This window comes from Aulostomus chinensis, chromosome 3 (assembly GCF_037954235.1).
Source record: "Aulostomus chinensis isolate RoL2024-O1b breed Wild chromosome 3, RoL_Achi_v1.0, whole genome shotgun sequence".
Lineage (NCBI taxonomy): Eukaryota > Metazoa > Chordata > Actinopteri > Syngnathiformes > Aulostomidae > Aulostomus > Aulostomus chinensis.
In genome coordinates this window covers 7,331,538-7,357,810 of record NC_141322.1, presented here as the reverse complement: position 1 = coordinate 7,357,810, position 26,273 = coordinate 7,331,538, and the positions used below count along the sequence as shown (strand labels likewise).

The 26,273-nt window shown below is 41.1% G+C and overlaps 1 protein-coding gene across 2 annotated transcripts; it reads left to right on the top strand.

Moving 5' to 3' along the window:
• Positions 1 to 12,634: 12,634 nt before the first annotated feature.
• cldn19 (claudin 19) lies at positions 12,635 to 26,024 on the top strand. 2 transcript variants are annotated; one of them, XM_086198400.1, is made up of 5 exons: positions 12,635 to 13,410; positions 18,398 to 18,562; positions 18,913 to 18,997; positions 20,406 to 20,552; positions 24,594 to 26,024. In XM_086198400.1, exons 1-5 carry the CDS (start codon positions 13,188 to 13,190, stop codon positions 24,628 to 24,630), a joined length of 657 nt encoding a protein of 218 aa, XP_086054526.1. In that variant the 5' UTR covers positions 12,635 to 13,187; the 3' UTR covers positions 24,631 to 26,024. The 2 variants fall into 2 exon arrangements, with proteins under 2 accessions (XP_086054526.1, XP_086054525.1); XM_086198399.1 differs by having other exon boundaries at positions 12,637 to 13,410; positions 25,090 to 26,006.
• Positions 26,025 to 26,273: the final 249 nt, after the last annotated feature.

The window sequence follows — 26,273 nt, the reverse complement described above, 5'->3', positions numbered from 1 at the left end:
CCACAATGTCCACAGGGGGATACGGTAAACAAGAGTGGCAAGTAGAAAAGAGGAAAAGGGTCATAGAGCACAAAAGAAGAATGGGGCAAAAAATAGGAGAAACAGGAGGACAAGCCTGCTTGGGCTATTTAAGTGATAATGGTGGGGCCAGAGTGGGCCAAGGCAATTGGTCAGGAATGATGTGACAAGAAAATGGAGAAGGAAGGGATGGTGGGAGCGAATTGAAACCAAGCGGTGGGAAAAGAACATGGGTCCTCCTCACACTAAGGGGATGCTGAGTTATGGAGAGTGGCTCTTTATAGATTCAAAATCAGTAGAGTGGCCCAGTAAAATGTTCCATGGACCTGAAGTCAACTTCTGCCAGAATGAATACATAGTCATCTGTGTATGTCTGCCTTACCACTTTACATGCAGTCATGCACACACTCTTTAATCAGCTTGCATCCCTCCATGCGGATTCTAGTTACAGTAGGTCTATGGCAGTGGAAACCCCCGGGAGGTCTTGTGTCGTTGGGAACTCTCGCCTCTTGTTAGCCACTACATGGCTATGGTCTTTGATCAGCTCAGCTGACTCTTAAGCTCAGCTTAGTGCAACGTGGCAGGGGTCTGGAAAATCTGGGGAGAGGGTGAGAGGTGAGAGGTAGGGGGAGATGATAGAGAGGGAGTAACTGATGGCATCCATGAACCCTCTGGTGAGTGGGTGGAAGGCAGGAGGAGGAAAAGATGATTGTTGGGGGGCTTGGTGATGGGAGTGAGAGGGTGGAGAGGATAGAGACAGGAAAACTTTCTTTCATTTCCTCATTGTGATCAGACAATTGTATGCCTCATGACCACAGGCACTAAAAAGAGATGACCCAACAGCTGAAGTGAAGCCAGGCATGGAGGCAGGGTCGACCATACTGAGTTTAGGAAACAGTGGAATGAAAAGGGTTTGCGGACGACATTACCACTGTGTGTTATTTGATGTTTACCACACTGGAGCAGGGCTCAAGGGGAGGGTAAATGTTCATTCTCTTCCTCTAACATTGACAAAAAATAGTCTTGTAAATTGTTATTTATGTGTTTTAGCTTTTTGCCTCTTCATGTTAAAAGTAGACCTGTCAGTTGGTTAAAAAAAATTAATCCGATTAATCGCATGGTTGTCCATAATTAACTCACAATTACTCACATATTTTTTATCTGCTGGAAATCTACCTTAAACTGATAAGTTTCATTTTTTAAATTAATCATATCAACATGGGAGAGGGCAAATAGTTGCTTTCTGCAAATGCAGAGCAAACAACACAAAAGATCCATCCATCTTATTCTACTTATTCCTATTAAGGGTCATGGGGGGGTGGAGCCTATCCCAGCAGCTACGGGTGAGAGGTGGGGTTCACCCTGGACCGGCCAACAGTCCATGGCACGGCCAACACATATAGACAGACAATCATTGGCTCTCACAGCCATGCCTACGGTCAGTTTAGAGTCTGGATTAAGCTCGTCCACTCTTGATGTCTTTGGACTGTGGGAGGAAGCCGGGGTACCGGAGAGAACCCACACAGGCACAGGGAGAACATATAAACTCTACACAGAAAGATCCCATGCTCCAGCTGGGACTCGAACCTGGAAGCTTCTTGCTGTGAGCCGACAGTGCTAACCACTGCACCACCGTGCCGTGCCCCAAAACAAAAGATGCACAGGGTAAAAAAAAAAAATTATAAACTCAAGCCCAACAAATATAATAGCAATTATCCCACATGGAAAGAACCTATGCACATATATGCCACATATAGGCTACATATATGTCGCCTATATGTTCAGTTCCGTTGCATATATGTTCATATGCTCACTGGCCACATATGTCTCCGATATATCTTGTTTATATCCACATCCATCCATCGTCATCTTCCACTTATTCCTACACATTAAGGGTCGCGGGGGGGCTGGAGCCTATCCCAGCGTCAACGGGCGAGAGGCGGGGTACACCCTGGACAGGTCGCCAGTCCATCGCAGGGCCGACATAGAGAGACGAACAACCATTCACACTCACATTCATACCTACGGTCAATTTAGAGTATTCAATCTATTAAAATTAGACCAACTAGTCCCCAATTGCATGTTTTTGGACTGTGGGAGGAAGCCGGAGTACCCGGAGAGAACCCACGCAGACACGGGGAGAACATGCAAACTCCACAAAGAAAGATCCCGTGCCCAAGCCGGGCCTCGAACCCGGAACCCTCTTGCTGTGAGGCCACAGTGCTAACCACTGCACCACCGTGCAGCCCTTAGATCCACATATATACTCATAATACAGGGCATATAGGTCTCCTATATAGTGTGTTTATTGCCACATATATGTCATATATACTCATAATACAGGGCATATAGGTCCCCTATATAGCTTATCTATCTACATATAAACCCTATATGCTCATAATACAGGGCATATAGGTCTCCTAATTGCTGCCATGCCATTGAATAGGCATAATCCTTATACCTTCATCCCAAAGACATGGGCTAGTAGGGCCCTACTGTACCTACCAGTAGGTGTAAGAGGCTGAGATCACCTATTCATTTGCTTGACCCAATGTTATTCATGGCCAGTAGGCACAGTAGGCTTGCTGTGGAGGTTTTGTTTTTCTTTACAAGTCATTGAAAAAGGGTTGTTTACAATATTACAATATTATTATTATTTTTATAATTAAAACCTGAACCATAGAACTAAATATATGGATGATTGTCCATTAAAAACAAAAAAATACTATATATTTAATATTTAATTTTTATTTTATTTTTTTTAGTCATGCAACATGGCCAGTTTACTGAGCAAAAATTATTCAAGTAGCAAGTAAGTTAGGTATAGCAGTTGTGCACTGCTATAAACAGCAAGCTCACTGAGTTATGCCGCCTGCACAAGAAGCCATGAATTATCTTTTTTTTTTTTGTTCTGCTAGTATGTAAATAAAGTTATGTTAGAGTTAAAGACATACTGGGTTTTGATTTATGGATTTAATTATTCATGTACATAAAGGCATATTGTTTTTAAATTGCGAATTTCACATGGGAAAGAATTGATATGTATGTCATATAGGTCCACAAATAGGTTTGACATGTAAGTGAACCGGGCGACACAGTGGTGCAGTGGTTAGTGCTGTTGCGTCACAGCAAGAAGGTCGTGGGTTCAAGTCCCGACTCAGGCACAGGATCTTTCTGTGTGGAGTCTGCATGTTCTCCCCTGTGCCTGCGTGGGTTCTCTCCAGGTACTCCGGCTTCCTCCCACCATCCAAAGACATGCAATTGGGGACTAGATTATTAGGATGGATGGATATTAATACAGCTATAATCATCAGTAAACTGTAAAAAAAAATTGACCCATTTCCATTATGTGTACATATAATATAGGAAATCGGCCAAAACTTTATATGTCAAACATATATGTTACATATAGGTTTTTTCCGTGTGGGATTACAAGTACTAACTGAAGAACTTGAACTATTAAGCCATTAACACAAAAGGATTATCCATTACATCAAACTGTGATGCACAAAATGAATTAAATTAAATAAAAACAATGAATAAAGTGTGCATTAAACAGGGGGCAGTGCAATACAGAACAGGACTCAAATGATATAGTGGGGATATTGTGAGTAGTGGATGCAATCCAATGGTCTCCGTCATGCCAAACAATCCAGCGTGGTTTGTTTTATGCCAGAAGGGAGCGGAGGGTTCTCTGCATCAGCTGTATGCTTCGTGGACAAGTGATACTGAAGACTGCTCGTACTCCGGTGGAAACTAAGTTCAGCTTTACAGTGTATGCATATCACTTTTTTTTCCTGTCGAGACTGCCATCTGGCAGGGCTTTGAAGTTGAACTTTCCATTTAAAACTGACATATTCTTTTCCATGTTAGTCCTACCTTAACGCTCATCTGTGCTCAGTTTTTTTTTTTTTTTGTTTGTTTACAAGCTGCAACCGGCAGCATCTCGCGTGTGTGACGAGTGGTACGTTCACTTCTGGTTTTCCACAAACTACGGCATGGCCAAGGGGTCAAAAAGCACAGTGCGCGTTAATCACGATAAAAAAATTATCGGTGATAAAGAGACGTTGGGTTAACTAGTTAATAAAGCGTTAACACTGACACCTATAATTTAAAAGTATTGTTAATGTGGTTTGATAGATAATGTCCCCTCTGAAGGCAATCAATCAACATTTGCTGTAATCGACATCACAAAATTTAGAGGAGCACATTATTATACTTAAGTCACATTCTTCACTTTTATTTTCTCCTATGGGAAATGAGGGAATGAGGATAGAGGAGACAAAAACAGGCATGACTTAGATGATGCAATATAGTTGACTGTCAATAAAGGACAATGTACTGTATATACGGTGCAGCTGCAAAGAGGAAGAAATACACTGATTCCATTATTGATCAAAAGTAGTGCTCATACACACACACAGCCTCTTCAAAGTGATGTTGATAAACTTAAGCGCTCAGGAGAACCTGTTGGTAAGTTAAAGTTTCCTTAGGTCCTTTTAACCAGTCCTTGCCATACTTCTTTTTTATGTTTGATGTGTATACTGACACTTAATGTTTTCTAACCAATTTATTGGTGTATTTTGAAATTAGGGTGGGGTAATGGGTTAATTTTTAAATAAATGATATTCTGCAGTCTGCAGTCAGGCTCATTGCTAGTAGGCATGTTTGCCTGTGAGATGGTTTGACTGGTGAATGTGTTCTAAAACTTGTTTCAATGCTGCATTTGCTTTTAGCAGGACAACTAGTTAGTATAAAATATGTGGTATAACAGCATCGTGTTAGGTAGGTGATATTATGTTTAGGTGAATCATGCTGGAGAGGAGCAAAAATTTGTATTCTAATTGTGTGTCATGTTTCCATCGCAACAAACTGGAGCTGGAGCTGATATTTACCGAAGAATGAACAGTCATCTGACCCAAGACCCTGGAAGCTGATTTTTTCCCTTTCAGATTGAGGACTAAACCAAGATCTGGTTCGTGATTTCTCTGTCCAGTGGAAAGGTACCTGAAGTGCCCAGGTATCAGCGGGAGTCACATCCAAAGCAGGAGGCAAAACTGCTCTGGTCTACTTTTTCAACACACAATTGTTCATTGAGTGCAAACTAAAGGGAAGTTCCACCATAATATTAAAAAAAACACATTGCTGAAAGATTCTTCAGTGCTTGGTGGCACGGTGGTGCTGTGGTTAAGCACTGTTGCCTCACAGTGAGAAGGCTCTGGGTTCGAGTCTCAGCTCAGGCACTGGATCTTTTTGTGTGGAGTTTGCATGTTCTCCCTGTGTCTGGGTGGGTGAGTAATCTGGCTTACTCTCACACCAATGACATGCAAATGAGGACTAGGCTAATTGGATACTCTAAATTGACCATAGGTGTGGCTGTGAGTGTGAATGGTTGTCTGTCTATCTCCTGTATGTGTTGGCCCAGCAATGGACTGGTGACTTGTCCAGGGTGAACCCTGCCTCTCGCCTGAAAGCCGCTGGGGTGGCTCTAGCCCACCCCCCCCCTCCCCCCCTTAACAGGATAAGCAGAAGAAAATGGATGGATTTGGTGCTCACATTATGCACATTTGACAGTTGACTTGATTTGGTATGCATTCCTTATTTTGTTATATTCCCATAATTGGTCTCCAATAAAAGGTATGCAGATCTGTTTTTGTTATTGGGACTGATGGGTCCTTACTGTCTAGTTAGAGTGGTGGAGGTAAAAAGGCTTAAGCAAGGATTTTGTTTACTTCTGCAGCTCTCAGAAAATTCATGGAAAATGCACTTACAAACCTCTCACATTAGTGCTAAGATTGAAACATTGAAAATGACATAATCAGAGCAATTAGGACACCAACAAACAACAATAACTGCACCAGTCATTCAGCATTCTCAGAGTTTGTGTGTGTGTGTGTGTATGCGCATGTGTGTCACAGCACTTAAACCTACGGCCGACTTTGAGGAAACTTTTCAACTCCAGTCTCTTAAGTTGCCTTTGAGCTCTCCTAAGGGAGCTCTCCTTGGGGCACATGCATTATTCATTTGTCTGCTTTGGTTGCGTTCACTCAAATGCCACCTTATCACGAGGGACTGGGTGAAAAACGTCAACAGGAAACCTTGACGTACTTTCATTTCACTTAAGAATTCTTGGTACTTGGTCTGTTCTGGCATGGGCGGCATGGTTCAGTGGTAGAGTGGCCATCTAACGAAGGGTCGCTGGTTCAATCCCAACACTAGTGACCATGTCGTAGTGTCCTTGAGCAAGATACTGGACCCAAAATTGCTCCTGATGAGAAGATTGGCACCTTGCATGGCAGCCTTCATCATCAGTATGTGAATGGGTGAATGAGATGACACTGTAAAGCGCCTTGAGTGCCGCCAAGGTAGAAAAGCGCTATATAAATTGAGTCCATTTACCATTTCTAACTCAAGTTTATACCATATATAATGGTATCTGTTATCAGTTGGTCAGTTTGCTGCCCCAGCAACAGCAGCGGAGATACTAGTTCAGCTATGTTTCATGGTACCATAATAGTAGTTGTTATTTCTGAATCAAGAATTCTTTCAACATCAAAGCTCTGATAAATGTGTTCAGTACAAGGTATATTTCCGCAAACATTGCAACGTTAAGCACTGCAGTCTGAAATTAAACTTTGATAATTATTATGACATGTGGCATGGTTGTTGGTGCCAGACGGGCTGGTGCCAGACGGGCTGGTCTGAGTATTTCAGAAACTGCTGATCTACTGGGATTTTCATGCACAACCATCTCTAGGGTTTGCAGAGAATCGTCTGAAAAAGAGAAAATATCCAGTGAGTGGCAGTTCTGTGGTCGAAAATGCCTTGTTGATGCCAAAGGTCAGAAGAGAATGGCCAGACTGGTTTGAGTTGATAGGAAGGCAACAGTAACTCAAATAACCACTCGTTACAACCAAGGTATGCAGAAGAACCTTGAGGCAGATGGGCTACAGCAGCAGAAGACCAAGCCGGTGCCTCTCCTGTCAGCGAAGAACAGAAAACTGAGGCTACAATTCGCCGAGGCTCACCAAAATTGGACAACAGAAGACTGGAAAAACGTTGCTTGGTCTGATGAGCCTCGATTTCTGCTGCGACATTCGGATGGTAGGGTCAGACTTTGGCGTCGACAACATGAAAGTATGGATCCATCCTGCCTTGTATCAACGGTTCAGGCTGGTGGTGGTGGTGTAATGGTGTGGGGGATATATTCTTGGCACACTTTGGGCCCCTTAGTACCAATTGAGCATCATTGCAACGCCACAGCCTACCTGAGTATTGCTGCTGACCATGTTCATCCCTCTATGACCACAGTGTACCCATCTTCTGATGGCTACTTCCAGCAGGATAACGCACCATGTCATAAAGCTCGAATCATCTCAGACTGGTTTCTTGAACATGACAATGAGTTCACTGTACTCAAATGGCCGCCACAGTCACCAGATCTCAATCCAATAGAGCACCTTTGGGATGTGGAGGAACGGGAGAGTCGCATGATGGATGTGCACAGCTGACAAATCTGCAGCAACTGCGTGATGCTATCATGTTAATATGAACCAAACTCTCTGAAGAATGTTTCCAGTACCTTGTTGAATCTATGCCACGAAGGATTAAGGCAGTTCTGAAGGCAAAAGGGGGTCCAACCCGGTATTAGCAAGGTGTACCTAATAAAGTGGCCAGTGCGTGTATGTGATGTCATCACAATACATGGACTTGTGTGTGGCTGTAAGGAGCACCTCTGTCTCTCTTTCTCTGTATCTCTCTCGCTCTCTGTTGCCTGATTTATGTTGCTGTGTAGAGCAAATGCTTGGATTAATTTGGTTCACTGTAAAAAAGAAAAAAAAAACGGTGCATTGAAATACTGTTTTTCTATATTCCTCTGGCTCAGTTTTTTTGGACAGTTCAGTAATGTGCAGAAAGCACTAGTGTAGCTCACTCCACTTGTAAGCTGCCCTACACTGTGAGATAGTCTTCCAGGTGTATGGTTGCATACTAATTGGCTTCATGTGACATCAAAGTGAGACAGAATAATCTCTATGTGTTAGGCTACTTCAAATGAACTAATCCACAACCTGTCTGTTGTGTTACATAATTCTCCTCCAATACTGTTTACATGTCCACATGTGTCCCACGGTCACCCTGACAACAGAAGTTAATCTGATTGGCCCCTGAGTGAGAATGGGTCAAAGACTTTGCTAACCACATTTACTGGTTTCCTGTTTGAAGAGAGTCCTAACAAAGAGATAAGAGGGGTGTTTCCACTTCTGACTGACAGTACAGGGACACACAAAAAATAATAACAGATATTAGCTTTTATTTACAGTGATGATATGAAGTTCAAATTACAGCAAGGTTTAGTTAAAACTTTAAATAAAAATGTATCTTGAAATGCTCATACTCCTTCAATGTATTTAATTGCATTGTCTTGTCCCTTCTATCAAGAAAATCACATGGATTTCACGTGTGATCACATTTAGTGTACTTGTACACACACAATTTGTTTATCTATTGGTCCTGGTCATTTCACTCTTGCTCCCACTCCTCCTCTTGCCCCCTCCATCTGCAAAGCCCTCTTCTGTCCCACCTTCTCTCAGGTAGCAAATCCTGTTAGGTAATTATTTTGCTCTGGCTCACCTTTTCTGGGCGTCAATTATTTCAGAAGCACCTAGGGAGCTTTTCTTACATTTTGGGGCAGCCCAGCTCAGACAGCCCTTACCCCCACAATCCAGGGAACTCACAGCTGTTAAATTTGCTTGTGCTTTTTCTTTTCAGCACCACCTGTTCTGTTTTCCTGACTGGAGGGAGCTGGGTTAACTACCTGTCCATCATCTTGGATTTAGGGGCACTGGTTTTCTCACGAACCATATTATGTTTGCTTCCTGGGCTGTGAGCCACTCCAGCAGTTCAACCAAGGCACTTACTGACAAGCCTTCAATTCCAAGCTTTATTTCTGTGAGGTCTTGGCCTGCAACCTGTGCAGAGCCCCTTTGCAATGAGTTCACGTTGTGTATCATCGCCACTCCACTGCCTTATTCCTTTGCCCCATCCACATGATTGTGGGTAATATTCTCCAGGCTTGGGCCCACCACGCTGCCTCCACTACTGCCCCAACCTGCTCCCTCTGTGTAGGACAGCAGGCCTCCTGTGGCCTGTGGCCCCATGACCCTAGGGTATCTACAAATGGGGGAGGCTCTTCCTCTATTTGGGTGGCAGACAATTTCAAGGACCTTATTTGCAACTTATTCAGCTGTGGCTTTCTTTACTCCTGTTCCTATAATTGTGTTATCCATGATAGGTCGAGCTACCCCATCACTCCACCAAACATGGTCTCTGACTACGCCAGTGCCTTAAGACACCCATTATCATTACTGACTTGAAGTCTGCTCTCACACACCATGCAGACTATCCGTTTATTTTCTCTGGCCACACACAGTGGACTACATCTTCCACAGGTCATGTGACTTTTTGTGTCTATTTATTGGCCAGATCTACCTCCTCATGCAACATTACAATGTATTTGGATGAACATTAAAATGTTTTGTTTTGTAGATTTTAGTCCAGTGTTTTCAAAATAAAGACTTTTTAAAGCTTGTATGACCTGGATATTTTAAGATGAACCTGGAGAGATATTAATTCAGGATGTTTAAAAGCAATTGACCAAATATGGTCAGAAATATAAACAAAACATTTATTATTACGTTTTTTGTATATACAGTATATAATATGACATGATGATAATAATATTATAGAGCATGAACTAAGCAGTTGGTGTCAGGTGCTCTTCCTTGGCCTGTTTGAAGCTTGACAAATGAAAGTGGCCCAATCACAAGTCAGTGAATTATAAATCATCAGAATGATTTTGAAACTGTTTAAAAAAATAAAAAAAAATTGATTGCAGTGTTCTACTTTTGTAACAAAAATAAGACAATCTGTGTTTAGATAGTTTCCCTACAATGACGAGACATTCTGCCTGTCATTTGGTACAAGTCAGAATGGAACCATTTACGGCAGGCACAGCAAACAAAGGATCTGCAAGAGAAGAGGTTGGAATGGGTCATGGTTTTCTAATCATCATTGAATATATCAAAAAAGGAAGAACTATTGACACCTTGTGTTTTTGCAAGTTTCTTCTCTTGAGTCAGTTATTTTGATAATTTTGTATGTTTTATTTTGTATTATTAAAGTCAATTCAGTTAAATGTTTCCAATTTTTCCACACGTCAACTCAGGACTCCACATTTTGGGCCACCTACCATAACCACCACCTCCACCTCTACCACTGCCACCTCCACCATTTGACAGAAGTAGTCAAAACAGATTCCTGTAGAGGGGCAGCACAGTGGTGCAGTGGTTAGCACTGTTCCCTCACAGCAAGAAGGTTCCGGGTTCCAGCCCTTGCTTGAGCACAGGGTCTCTCTGTGAGGAGTCTGCATGTTCTCCCTGTGCCTGCATGGATTCTCTCTGGGTACTCTGGCTTCCTCCCACAGTCCAAAGACATGCAAGAGGGGACAAGGTTAATCGGACACCCTAAATTGACCATAGGTATGGCTGTGAGAGTGAATGGTTGTCTATCTATATGTGTTGGCCCTGTGATAGACTGGTGACCAGTCCAGGGTGAACCTCGCCTCTCGGCCGAAGGCTGCTGGGATAGGCTCCAGCCCTCTTGCGGCCCTGAACAGGATAAACAGTAGAAAATGGATGGACGGAGATTCTAGTAAAGAAATGATCACTCTTTTATTCTAATTTGTCTCTTTCTTTTACTGTGAAGCACTTTGGTTTTAATTTGCTATATGAATTAAATTTGCTTACTCTTTTTGAGTTTTTCTGCAGGCAGTTTAGAAAACATCTGCCCAGCCTGCCTCCCCTGATCTACCCGCATGTCTCTCTTCAGTCCAGCAGTCTATGTAGCTAGGAGGTCATCTACTTGGCCTCCTTGAGTCGGGGCCAGGAGAAAGCGTGGACATAATAGCTCCTGATACCATGAATTATATTGGGGTGAAAGGTTAGTATATTAATTTACACGCACGCACACACACACACACACACACACACTAATTGAAGAAAAAAATCTGAGATACATTATCCCCCCTCCAGAAGATCTTCAAAATTAATCAAGGAACTCAGAGCAGCAGTGTGTGCAGTTAAGCATTTCTTGAAGTTGAATGCTTCGACCTCATCAATTTGTTATGACTCCTAAAGTCTCCAACATAGTCCTCCAGCATGGACATTTACACATATTTACATTTACACACAAACACACACTTACACACACAGACACTCACACACACATACACACTTACACACACAGACACTCAAACACACATACACACACATACACACACACACACACACACACATCACTGAGTTGGACCTGAGCGCTTGTTTGGCTGTCTTTCATCTTCTCCGGCCTCCTCGACTCAGCTGACCTGTGCTTCGACCACAACTCCCCCCGTATGTCAAGTTCTTAGTTAGGCACCGCAAACACACATACAAATGGCCAGAACCCTCAAGTCAATGAGAATGGAGGACTGGTTGAACCACAGACAGACTCGAGATAAGTGGGGTCACATGCGTGTTCACATGTTCTAAGAGGTGAGTAAAAAAACAAACTGAGATAGGAAAGGCAGGTTGAGAGAAACCTGCCTCCTTTTATATTTAGGTAAATCACCAACAAAGCTGACTATTTATTTTTAGAAAAATTCACTCGTTTTTCACGCAGAATCCGTGAAAAACTACTTTGAGAATATATGAGTGTATAGACTGTGTGTGTATATATGTGTGTAGGGTGGGAGTGAGACATGTCTCTTATAGATGTGAGAAAACGGCCATGTCTCAGAGACCGAGTGTGTAGACGATCTAATTGGTAGGATAGAATTATTGAGTTAGTCTGAAGTGAATTGAAGGTCATATCGTGAGAAAAGCTGAGGGCGAGTTGAGAACTGTGGGAAATCAGGTTTCTACTCCCTCCACAGACACAAAAGATGGGAGCGTGTCTGCACTTAAGGATGTACAGTTGGGTGAAGTCTCTCTCCCTTTTTCACTCTTCATTTGTTCGGGTTACCATGGTGATGGAAGAGGCTTGTCTCAGTGGGCCATAACTAACTGAAAGCCTGTCTGCATGTGACATGTCCTTTTCATCCGGACATTGTTTATATGTTGATTTATGTTTTGCTTTACCACCTCTTCCACCACAATTTCAGCTTTCAAAGACCAGTGCATCCAATACCTGATAAAGCAACATGCTGACGTTTTCTTGATTAATTTCATCAAGTGACTGAAATGTACTTAGAAAGTCCACAAGGGTTTGGTTTGAAATGTTTCTAGATTTGTTTGGGTAGTTTTTATTAACATGAAAATAATAAAGATCCCAAATGTGTGCATTCTTTTCACTTTTCACAGTTTAATCTGGGACCTGCAGATATAATTTTGGATGTGTGTACTCTGTATTATATTTTTTTATTGAACACTTTGTAATTATGATGGTTCCCTCTCTATTCTTCATCCTTTTCTGTCTAACACCCCCCAGCCAGCCCCTCTTCCCTCCTTGTAGGCGTTCCTACAACTCAGACGAGTCCAATCCCAGCCTAGCTCTTTACCCCATCCCTTCTGAGGTCAGCCTGTTAAGGACTTTTTTGTGTTCACATTTTTTCCCTTCTTTTTCTTTTTTCTTCTTCTAACCTCATTGAGACACTTGAGCCTAGAGCAGATGGAACAATTATAGTGGGCAGAAAGTAAGTAAGTAAGCAACAGAGGAAAGGCGAATTGGAGGAAGCCATATAGAGAGTGAGCCAGCGCAGCAATGATGCTGGATGAACTGTGTTACTGACCACCACATAGACTTTATATCATTTTGAATCTTCACAAGAGAACCAGGAATCAGAAAGGACAGCCCTAAAAGGAAACATTGTCCACGCTGACGGGTAAACAGCAGCTCCAGACGTGTGGAGGAGAAGAAAGAAAGAGCTACAAACAAGGAGAAAGAGGGGGGTTCCACAGGTGAGAGTTAAAGCAGAGAGGCAAAAGGAGATGACCAGAGGGACCAGATAGTGAGGAGAAAAGTGAATCCACAGGTGTGACCACGAAGGCTGCTGAACAAAGGACGACACACCAGGATCACCCCAACAAAAGTAGGGAGGACAGTGAGCAAACAGAAATAGACGGAGCTAGAAAAGGATGGCCAACTCAGGTCTTCAGTTGTTAGGTTACTTCCTGGCATTGGGTGGCTGGATTGGAATCATCTCAACCACCGCCTTGCCCCAGTGGAAGCAGTCATCGTACGCCGGTGATGCCATTATCACAGCCGTGGGTCTGTATGAGGGACTGTGGATGAGCTGCGCCTCGCAGAGCACAGGACAGGTGCAATGCAAGATCTTTGACTCGATGCTCTCGCTGGACAGTGAGTACAGTGTTTGAATTTGGCTCAACAAAACCTGACCCTGAACTTGTAGTGGCTTCTGCTTTCTGTTCTTGTCAGGTGTCTCACTCCCTCTAGATTGAAATGAAAGTCTACTAATGTTTTTTGAGGGGAGAAGTACACATTATGAACTGAACATAATGATCATATGGGATTCATGGTAAAAATGAGAAATGTGAACATCTCAGTTGGTCAAATGTTTTTTGGAGCAGCTTGATAAATTGATAATCATTTCTAACCCTCAAATAAAATATAAATTCAAGTATGCCAATAATGCACCACCAAGAAATGTAAAATTCAAGAAACATGCTTTTTAGGATGCTTTTATTGATTTTTATTTCATTGTTGTCTTTTTGATAAGGTCTTTTCATATGCGTTTTCATCAGCCAGGATAGATTTTATGACACACAACTACAGTTATTGAGGCTGGCTAGTTCATTAATACATTATATAGTAATGTGTTGCTAGCATAAAATCAGCTCTCCAAACACTAACACACAAACCGTACAGTCTCAGGAAAAGGGTGCAGCAATGTAAGGTTTATAGATAAATTAGCTTAAAAGAAGATGAGAGGTCTAGGGCTCAGTTTAGACCTATGTTGCTGGCTAGTTCTGATGTGCCACATGGCCTTGAAGTAACAAATGAGACACTTTGCAAATATTTTGGTAGCTTGGTGAGCCATTATGTCAAAACATTTTCTGTGGTGTTTGGTGCGATGGGTGCCGGAGCTGATCTCCTTTGGTTTGTTGCAGCAATAAGAACAGTGTATTGTTCCTGTGGATGAATAGGGGCTGTTGGCAGAAGAAAAGGACAGTGTTGAGCCAAACACTAGAGATATTCCCAGAATGTGCACTGTGCCCCCCATACACACACACACACACACACACACACACACACACACACACACACACACACACACACACACAACACACACACACACACACACCACCGCCTCCACACACACACACACACACACACACACACACACACACACATTGTTCCACAAATTTATTAACACATTCAGTAAAAGTAGAAACAGACTGAGGGCAAACTTTGAACATCCCTCTGAACTTTAAATTGAAAAGTTGCAGCGTAGCATTGTTGACGAGGATTAATCACAGGTGTACTGTGTGTTAGAAGTGGAGCAGATCAGCATCCAGTCATGTCTGCTGGGTCGGGGATGGCACTGCGGTATGGAATCCTGATTAAACAGGCCTTTGGTGTTTGGTTTGGTCCAGCAGCAAGAATTCTGAAGGAACCAGCTTCCTGGCTATGATCACAGCAGGAGCAGCATGTGATGGTGGGTATAATTGTTCAGCAGACTGTGCTACAACCTCCTGATGCCGCTGAGCAACAGATGTGAGGCTGTTGATCTGCTACAGGTTCACTGAGCAGTTTGTTTCAAAGGGAAATGATACTATATGTGGTGACTGGGAGATTTAGTGGCTGTTAGAAGAGAGGATGATGGCGCTGAAGGCCACACATAATAGTTTTTAAAGTGGTGTTTTTGATCACATCTCCATCACTAGATGGAGTTTTAACTGATTTTGAAATGTTCTGAAAGCTGAATTCAAAATTACTCCTTAGCCTTGGACAGAATTTTAGAGAAGGCTCACTGTGAGCTCTTTTTTAGACACTGTTGATCATGTACTGTGACTTTCATCAGGAGATAGTTTTTCTAGTTGAGATAGAATTATGAGAATCAAATTTATTTCCATTTAGTCTGAGTTTGACGTAAGTTCCATGTACAAAATTACATCTTCTCAAATTTTCAAGGTCAGTAATTGTAAAGGTGAACAATCATCAATCATTTATAGGTTGTCATGTCTGTTATAAGATTATGTCTGATTATATCAAATCTGTTTACATCAGATTAACATCAAGTGAAAAAGAGTCTTTGAATAGGTTTAGTCATAACAAAACTTGCAAATTCGATCAAATGACTGGTAAATTACACCATACCAAAGTTTTTGCCATTTGGACCAGTGAAAGTGACATCCAAAAATGTTTAGCTGCAATCTCAATGGTTTGTACACTGATATATTTGCCAATGAAACGACCAAATGCATAAAACTATGTCTGACAATGCATGCAAGAATACAAATGTACTCTTTTTGTCAGCTCATTTAAAAAGTATATGGTGCTCTTTAAATCTCAATCACATTCTTGTGTAACAAGCCTAATGCCAACTCCCACAAACAGGCATAAATGGAGCTTGACACACCCATAATTAACTCATTCAAATATGAACCACTGCTGCTGGTCATTCATTGTTTTGACACAAAAATGACAAGGACCATAAAGAAAAAAAAATTTCAGTGTGACAAAAGTGATGATTGGAGTTGTTCAGAGGAAGAGAGCTTTAGTGGTCACAGCAGTGGTCCAACCACCAAAGTGAAACATGAACAGTTTCAAAGAGGACTGAAGTCATCAATTCAGCTCTGAACTCTGGACCGTGGAGGAAAATCTTCAGCTCTCACTATTCAAGGCAGATGGGGGGAGATGGGGCACCCCACCTCTCTCCAAAGTAGCCACCATTCTTTCATTGGCTTTGTTTTTCAACGGCAGTCCTCATCATGCACAATATTAGACACTGGTCTGACTATTTATAGAGCTCTAAATGAAAATCACACACTCCAGTCCACAGTCACATCAGTGTTGAAATGCAACAGAAATGTTTTCATGAAGAAGCCTGTATCTCACACACATGAACACACGCATGCACGCAGGCATGCAAGCACACACTGAATTCTAGTGGGTATTTTTATCTTTTTATCTCACATATATTATTATTTATTAATGCATTATTATTATTTAAATAATGCTTCCTTTCTGAGGTCAGCCTGTTAAGAATGTTTTATGTTGACATTTTTCCCCTTTTTCTTTTTTTGTCTTCCAACCTCATTGAGACGCTTGAGTCTGGAGCAGATGGAACAATTGTTGTGGGCAGAAACTAAGTAAGCAGCAGATGGAAGGAGAATTAAAGGAAGCCATACAGAGAGTGAGGCAGTAATAATGGTATGATAATAATATGTAAATCATCTCTTGCAACTTATCCCTCAGCCTTTAAGTAAAAAAATTGCGTACGCATGGAAGGACATATGTGTGGAGGTACACACACACACACACACACACACACACACACACACACACACACACACACCTATTGGACCTTTACTTTCAGAGTAAACTTGGAAATATTTACATAAAATAGGGCAAGAAATGTCACTTTATTTTCAGTTGCACTCATGAACACGCACGCAGGCATGCAAGCACACACACACGCAAACAAACTCACTCACTCACACGCACACACACACACACAATTTCAAAGCTTGCGGCTGGCACTGCCAACCTTAGTTCAAGAAAGAGAAGACCTAGTGAGTGAGCTGACCCACACCATCCTCGCTCTGCCCCATTCATCCCAGGGGCCCGATCACCCCATGGTTTATCACATCCTGAACTGGTTTGAATTGTGTCATTTAGCATTAGACTAAAGCTCCTTACAATGTAAGAAGAAAAGAGGAATGAACATTGAAAGAAAAAAAACTCAACCTCTGTCAATGTGAGAGACTGTTCACATGTCCCATCAAAAGGAGCTGTGAAGCCATAATTCAGATTTCAAAGACGCATCCACCCCCGTCCTTTATCGTAAGTCCCTTCAGATCAACTTGTGAAATGCTGCTTTTCTGCACCACCATGAATGATGCTGTGTGTTTCCGTTACAATGGCAAAAGATGACTCTCAGCTCCTGCTCAGGCTGCTTCTGAAATTATTCTAATTGTTTTCCCACCCTACTCTTATTCTCAGCAATCTTGAAAACTCAAATTTCACTTATTTGCTTTTTTTTTTTTTTTTTAAACCTCTGAAGACTATTTATGATGTAAGATCTTTTGTTAAACATTTCTTTTCTGCTCTGGATGAGAGTGACCATTCATTTCTGACTGTGGACACAACCCTTTGAAGATGTATTCTCTTCTATAGTTGTAGAGTGGGATGAATTTAGTCTTCATAACTAGCTTTTATAGAGCTTTGAAAAGCATGGAATATAGTCTAAAATAGATTAAAAATGGACTTTCAAGTAGACAGTTTCTATTCCATGGTATTCTACTCATTTGTAGCTTCTAGTTATTCATGGGTGTGTGTTGCTTCTCTGTTGAGGCTGTCACAGTTAGACCTGCGTGAACATATTTTCCTTTGAACTACCATGTTTGTCAGCTCTGTCAGATATCACCATTTTAGAATTGGCATGTTTGTATCCCTGCTGAGATTACAACCTATTCCCTCATGCTTAAAGAGCTAAACCCTGTGTTAGCATGAACACGCTTCTGGATGGCTGTGTTTGATGCAGTTATGGCCGATCACTGTGGCGACAGCCCCAAGAAAACAATCTTGCTTTGTGACAAAACCACACTAATCCCACTGTTGGAAGCATTTAAAGCAGGCCCTCCTACAGCTGCCCTGTGTCAGAGACTTGAGTGTTTCATCTGTGTCTATTCTACCTACACTAACTGTGTGACTGCAGTGTGTATTTGTACACATGCGTGTTTGTGAGTGTGTGTATGTGTGCAAATATGTTCCTCCCACAAAGTTATGTGTAAACTGAGGACTGTGTGGGCACATTGGATTTTTTGAGAAAGGCAAATCCTATGTGGAGTGATGTGGGTTATTTAATGTCCCAAAGCTTCATCAAGAAAGTCACCTCTAACTGCTATAGTCTACATAACTGGACAATGCATCTGGTATCCCATCAGTGTTTCTTGCTGTGTGTTGCTTCATTCCTGTATAATGATCCCATTTATGTGTAATTAATGTGTTGGACTGAAAGTCCTCTTTAAGTCCCCTCCCTTCACCACACGTCTCCCTCTTCTCTTCTTGGATATTCGCCTCATTTCTTTGGTTGTATCACAATTGTTCACTACTCTGCACTCCTCTCTGCTGTCCCTCCCTTTTTTCGTCCTCCATCTAGTCCACATTCAGACATGTCGGGCCCTGATGGTGGTGTCAGTACTGCTGGGCTTTATCGGCATCATCGTCAGTGTGGTGGGCATGAAGTGCACAAAGGTGGGAGATAACAACCCAAGCATCAAGACCCGCATCGCTGTGACTGGAGGAGCTCTCTTCCTTCTCGCAGGTGGTTTAATTCTGAGGCCAAGGGCTGCTTAAGTATTGTTTATTTGCAATCAAAATATACTGTTGTTGTTTCAATCCCCTACATTCAGCACATTAAGCAAGAGATGCTTGGCATTTTTTTTAACCTCAATCTGACACTAGGGGTCTTTTGGGTAATTAGAGTCCATGCTGTAAACAGGAAATGGTCATTTTAGAAGTATTTGCAGCTGACCTCAAAAAAGAAACCACAAGCCCAGCAAAGAAAATCAACTGTATAAGCATTCTTCAATTAATTTGCAGTAGAAACAACAGTATACTGGCCTGAATAATACAAAGACCTAACAGTGATATTGCTCTTCTCTCCTGCCACAGGTCTCTGTACACTGGTGTCTGTGTCCTGGTATGCCACTCAGGTGTCCTATCAGTTCTTCAACCCAAATACGCCACCAAATGCAAGGTATACACTGGAGATCATAATTTGTCATGGAACTGCTGTTAAGCACTGATGATAAATATGAAATGTTCAACTCAAAAGCTTCTTTTACTATCAATATGGATACTGGCAGACAAAATGTAGCCAGGTGCCTTACATAATAAAGAATGGATCAGGGCTTCTGATACTGAATGAGAAAGAAGTCATCACATTTTTTGTGTCATATCTAACTGCAGGGGCTGCTAAAATTTAATTTTTATCAGATGCTTTGTTGAGATAATTAACAGAGTTACTCGCTTAAATAACTTTACTGTCTAATATTTGATTGTGGTAACATTTCTATTGCTTCTGTGGCAGGAGCAAGCAAACACATTGAGTTTCATACTGGTTGTGCAAACAGCAATTTAATCTTAAATATCACATGTATTCATCAATACTTGTGCACTTTTTTATTGTTGGGTAAGAAATTCAGTTTGACCTGGACGAAGTCTCACCCTCAAAGTTCATGGCTTCCACAATGTTCTCTGCAAGGCATTTAAACCTTTTAAAATGGAAACAGCACACTCCTCCATATCTCTTACCAGGTCAAAGTGTTAAAATAGCAAATGCTCTGGGTTTGCATAGAGAATTTATGTCTGCTGCCCTTAGATGGGTTTGCAGGAGTGCATTCTGTTGTCAGTTCAAACCAGAAATGGAACTTGTTCTGGTCTAACAGATTTTATTCAAAAGGGTCACTAAAAATACCACTTGCATCAAGATTGCATATATAGCACAAGTGTAAAATGCAGAGACTGACATAATGATATCAACACACTTAAAACATCCCCAAATCCATGTTATGTTATTGTGATAATACATTAACTTTTTCTAAAAAGTGAAATGTGGCGGGCTAAGCTATTACAGCTCGACTAATGCCTCCCACTGACAGGTCATTCAACCAAGTCACATGTAAATAAATAGCTCTATCATGATTGCAGCTGCATTCTACGAAACTGAGAATTTGTGTTGTTGTGTACTGATGAACACAGGGCATTCCAAGATCTTCTCTTTCTCTTTGTATTGAGAAAAGTAACAATTATTTTGTCACGTGTTTTAAAAGATGTTCTATATATCATTATACTGTTTATTTAAGGAGCCTTTTAAAGATGTTGTCAGACACTGATAATAACTCTTTCAGTAAAAAGACTTTGACATGGACATTTGTCCTGTGTTCTAGTTGCAGCCCATTTTATGATTGTGCGTCATATTCTTGTTCTCAATTGGAGCGATTTAAACAATTTTGGTCAACATTCATTGATTTCGACCCAAACAATTGGGAAAAAGGGCCCAGATTGACAAACCCATGAAGGGACGTGAAACAGTCAAACCTCTCATAGGCGCTGACATGTTGTAAACATTCTTAAAATCCTTGTCCCCCCTCTTTCCTTTGCAGGTATGAGTTTGGCTCAGCCCTTTTTGTGGGCTGGGCAGCGGCCAGTCTGACGGTACTGGGTGGCTCCTTGCTGTGTTGCTCCTGCTCTAAAGATGACATTCGTGGGCAGCAATATTACCGCCAATCACAGCCTTCCACAGCCAGGGAGTACGTGTAAATCCCACCCCCATCCAGCAGTCACCCAAACAGAGAGCAGAGGACACGCTTGGCACCATCCCCTTTTATTCCTATTTTGCCTGTTTAAAGAGAACCAAAAGGATATCATGCACACACATATGTACACTGTTGCAACTACACACAAGCATATGTGTACAGGTACTTAGACTGTACTTCATACAGTGTCCTCCACACTGATGAAATGTTGTGGCTAAAATCTATTCTAATTACGAACTTAAGAAATGTCAATCATTTCCCTACCTTACAGGCTTGTGTTGTAAATGCAAACCTTACAAGTGCAGCTTTCACAAGATGACTCTTTTCTGAGAGATATAAAAGACAGACATATGATTCTACATCTCGTCTCTTGGTAAAAAAAAAATACCACATTTAATTTTAACTGACAAATGGTATACAACAGCAGATAGTAGGGGGATAACTGTAATGATATTTGTACTCAAATTTGTAGGCTTTTGCTTCGGCATGCATGTTGAACAATCTGTCAGTCTGTGAAAGCTTGACTGTCCCTATCTAAAAAAATCAGAGCCACGGGTTGTTCAGTAAACCACTGTTTGATATTTGACGGGAGAAAAGGAATACAAATTTTTGGCGTGTACAAAACAGTGGTTTTGTAAATATATATAATCCTATTTGATAGATATCAGATCACATCTTGCCAATCTTGTATTAGCATGTCCTATGCTTCCTGGTTGGAGCTGCATCTGTGTTTTGCCTCCATATTGTTTTATGTACACCCATTCTATTTGTGCTGTTTTGCTTTTTAAAGCAGGACCCCAAACCACTGTGTTAGAAAGTACAAAGTCAGTTAGCAGCTCCTTTGCTGCTGTGGTTCTCACAAGAGAACCAGGCAAATCAGGTCCTGCTCCTAGATAACAGTGATTTCTGCCAGCTCAAATCTTAAACATAGATGTTAATACTGATACATACTTCGCAGTAGAGGAAGAACATGAGTTAGTACCATTAGCTACTGCAGTTAGTAGCAGCTACCTCAAAGTGAGGCGACCATCCAAAAACTCTGATAAAATTCAGTTCAGTTTACTCTCATTGAGAAAATACTTTAAGTTCTGACATTATGAAAACACCAGATGAATAATCTGCAAAATGTTCTCAGAAAATATTACTTCCCATAAAGGTTTGCACTGAAAATGAGTCTCTGCCTTGGGAGCTTGTCGATTATTTTTACATACTCATTACTACTAGTTATTGACAGTTCCAAAAATAGAAATATCACATGTTAAAAATATTGAATAATCCGTAGTGTGCTCAACAATATTTCACGTTGCATTGCCATTTTGGTTTCATACTGGTGTGTGAAGGACTACGGGAAGCCATTGTGAAACAGCTGAGGAAGCTCTTAGTTTCATGAATTAGATGATCTAATGTCAAATTATTTACACAAAAATCAGCTAATTAGATTATCAGAGAAGAAACCACATTCTTAAGCTTCACAAGTAGAGTTGAATTGTTATTAAATGTGTCTGCTTATATTGTAATGCATGTGAATTCTGATGATAATTTCTCAGTTTTATTTTGAATTTTATAATTTTTCATTGTCATCAAAGATCACACAGAGGTCATTAATATATCATCATGTCCCATTTACTAACGCCACCATTCCAAATTCATACACAGATTTAACTTGTCATCTGGTCAAAAACCTTTTCTTCTATGGGGGTTCTTCAGCTTGGCCCCTTCAGTAAAAGTGGAAATGTCTCCACATATCTAAAACAAATTGCAGGTGTCCTTTTTTCAGCCCAGCGTCAATAACCATGTCCTGTACAGCTGACAATCTTCACAGTCTCTAACATTTCTAACAATAATCATAAGCTATGGGTCAGTAGAGCAGTGTAACACACCATGTAATAGCTGGGCAATAGCCAAAAATGGTACCTATTAGAGTCCATATTTGGGTTAAGCCCACATCAGATGCTCTTAAACTCAACAACAGTCTAAATTGGCTCTTGAATTCCTCTAAATGCTCCCACATCACTCTGCTTTCATTTATGTTCCTGAAAGTTAGTCCTGTCAATAAAACCATTAACTTCTTAGAACTGAATTGTTTGCCTGTTGGTCATATGACCTCTCTTCCTGGTAGACACTTGTTAGGGGAGTCCTCTTTTATTTGCTGATGAGGGGACTGGGTTGATAGCAAATTCCTCGGTCCCTTTAAATAATGGGGGATGTCTGCAGTTGCTGTGCTTTTAGAGGATATTGCTCAACAACAAGTCTGAAAAAAATAACCTGCAAAGGGGTGTCCAAAATAAAGAAATTATACAATGGGGATATTTATTTTATATATGACGATAGGAGGTTAGAGCAAGGACCACGTACCAAACAGGTGATACTTGTATCCTGCCAATGAATCCCTGATACATCCTTATGAAACAATACCAGATAAAACACAATATTATCCATTTTATCTTTTAGCCTAACTGGTTGCTGACTGTACCTCCATATTCTGTGTACGGATATGAGAGTACCATCATTCTTCCCTAATGAAAGGCAAAGGCAAATTTATTTGTATAGCACCATTCATACACAGGGCAATTCATAGTGCTTTTCAGAGGGAATGAGACATTGAAAGTTAGAATCAGTTTGAAATCGAAAACATGAATTAAAACATTCAAAAATCATTTAAAATCAATTTGACAGCAGACAAATCAATATTAAATCAATCCATCAATCCCAAATCACCTAGATCAATCCCAAATCAATACTATAAGAAGGCTGCAGGAAACAGCAGTGTTTTCAGCCCTGATTTAAATGAGCTGACAGTTTGTGCCCCCCTCAGAGGTTCAGGGAGTTTGTTCCACAATTGTGGACCACAGAAGCTGAAAGCAGCTTCACCCTGCTTGGTTCTGACCCTGGGGACGCTGAGTAGACCTGTCCCTGATGACCTGAGGGGTCTGGATGCTTCATACCCAGTCAGCAGCTCTGACATGTATTTAGGCCCAAGCCCATTCATGAACTTAATGAACTACTTTCTTTAAAATGCTGTCAAAATCATAGCTAACCAGTCCTTCCTGCGGCCAAAAAATTTTGATAATGCGGCACGTTTTCTTAAAAATGCAATGGAATAGGCTCAGTGAGATATTTATGCAGTGTTATGCAATGAGATTACAGGAATTGTGGGGATTTGCAAAAATTGTGGGAACTTGCAAAAACAGCAGTTTGATGAATAAGAAAATAAACAAGTGATTCCCTCAACGCTCTGTTCTCACTAGGCTTCTACCTTGATGAAAAGAGTAATTTCTAATGACTTCCTATGACAAGCAAGCATCCTACGTCACAGAAAGTGCTGGGAATAATTAAGTTCTCATCTTGATTTATTTCAGACCTCAATAAACACATGGCTCAAACTTACAAAACGTTGATGAGTCAAACAAGTTCCAAGCTTATTTTTTTGGCAAATGAGACTGATTTCACCATGCCTTCTTTGCTGGGTTTCCAGCTTTCTGATGACATCATTTCAACGTTCTCAAGGAAACAGGAGGAAAATGGCTGGTCTAATTTGAAGTTGCAAAATGTTTCAACTTTCTGCGAAGATATGTGTGACTTTTTTGCAACGACAATACGGGGATTAAGAAATTATGCAAACCCTGCATATTTCATTTCATTTTGTGTGGAAATTGGCGAAAGTGTGGCGTCTTTGAAAAAATGTGCCCCTCCATAAATGTGCGGACTTTGGCTGATTATGCATTGAATCATGCGATCACATAATCCCAGTTTTCTGGAGGGACTGGCTAACTGAAATATGATCAGTAGAATTTGACATCATCAGCCCATCCTTTCTAACACTTCTGTCAAACCTCATCTCTTCTTCCTGTCCATAACTGGACAGCTGTAACATCACCTTCAGGGTCTTTTGGGTCCTTTTTGCTAACATCTTTACACCCATGGAGCTTCTCATCTTTCTAACAGTCACTATTGTGAGAATCAGAGAAGTCTTTTATTTTTTTACTCCTCTTCTAATCTTGTTTTTCTCTGACTGTCTTCTTCTCTCTAATTCAGGGCAGAGTTGTTGAGTGAAACTAGTTTCCCTGACTGATCAGCCCCCGCTTTTTATTGAGGACTGTCCGACTGTCCAACCACTGTCTGCCCCTTTTTCTGATTACCCCTTAGACCCCAAATTTGGAGCTCTTGTAGAAGAATATATCCCTTTCCACTGTACTACACCTGCACCTTACCACTTACAATGGGAACCATGATGCATTGTGGTCTCCCACTGTCCCACCTTCTGAGCTTTTTCTGTAAATATGGACTTGTAAAGGACATGTGTTCAGACCTTCTCTTTAAGATCATATGTGGCGGCTTCATCCATTTCAGCCAGTCAACCCACTACCGTGCCCCCTCTGTCCTGTCGCTGGCTGAAGCTAACTCTGAGTTGAAACACTGATTTATGATTTCACGTCTATCCTATGACCTCTGGGCGTTTGTAAATGTGTTTTTTTTTGTTTCCTTTGTTCATTGTGACTGAAACATGTCTTTTTTCCCTTTTGAATTGCAGACCAAATGTTAAAAGTACCCCACCAGAGAAAAGGGAGCAGTACTTGTAGTTTGGGAGAGTCTTCTGGCCTTACCATGGTTTAGATTCTGTCAACAGACAAACACTCTCACTGAGGAATTCAAAACAGACAGATGCCATAAACATGAATTTGAGAAAGAGGTTATGAATGAAATCCTTTCAAGCATGTTGCAGCAAGTGGGGATTAAGAATGGTAATATCCTTGTCTTGTCTGTTTTGTTGACTTTGGGAGACAGTCATTCAGGGTATGTTTTCTATAATTTGGTAAAATGCCCAGGTGTACATACCACCTACTCTATTCTTTTGTTTGTTTAATACATATACTGTATAATGTTTTACTACAGTGCTTTATAACACGTTTGTGACATGTATACTTTTGACCCCATGGATTCTTCATAGTATCCTGTGCCACCCAGGGATGTGTTTGATTCCATTACTCTCTGCCAGCAGCTCTGTACGCTACTGTTGGCATCTTGTTAGATTTCTCAAAATGAATGTGAAACTAGTCCATTGTAGCAGTTGTAACAAAAACATGCATATGATAGATCTGCAGCAGAATGCCTTATGCCAATGTTAGTAAGAAGCTTTTTGCCTGGACCGAGGATATAGCATGTGCATTCCTATTGTTTATGAGAAGTGCCAGGATGATGTTGCCTGAATGACAGAGTCTTTGTATCATGGACTCTAAGAGACATACATTACTGTCTGCTGTCTCCTTACTAAGGAACGCCATTAGCTGACTGTAAACACTTTAAATGCCTTTCTGATCCCTGCATTTATTTACCATGTCATTCCTTTTTCTAATATTTACCTCCTCCATGTTGTGTATCATCTCATTTACAGTGTACCCCTATCTGTTTCTTTTAGAATGAAGTAAACAGATAAAACAGAACTTGCCTGTAGTCCATGATTTATCTGTTGTTTTGTAACTTTTCACCCTTGCCTGACTTTCTCTCAGTGCCCCCACTTGTTCCTCATTTCCAGCTCAAATATTTCTGTTGCACCCTGTTGTTCAATAATTGCAGATGTGGAATTCCTCTTCTGCTCCACTGGACTATGGCCCATTCGCAAAGGTGGACTCACCAAGTTCACTTGCTCACCATCACGTCAACATGGCTTGCCTGTCTCCTATTGCTGAGATTCAACTATAAAACATTGGTTAATCA

Coding starts and splice junctions, on each gene's coding strand:
- cldn19 (XM_086198399.1), top strand. CDS start 13,188: ATGGCCAACTCAGGTCTTCAGTTGTTAGGTTACTTCCTGGCATTGGGT. Junction 13,411..18,397: donor CTCGATGCTCTCGCTGGACA/GTGAGTACAGTG, acceptor TCCTCCATCTAG/TCCACATTCAGACATGTCGG. Junction 18,998..20,405: donor AATACGCCACCAAATGCAAG/GTATACACTGGA, acceptor TTTCCTTTGCAG/GTATGAGTTTGGCTCAGCCC.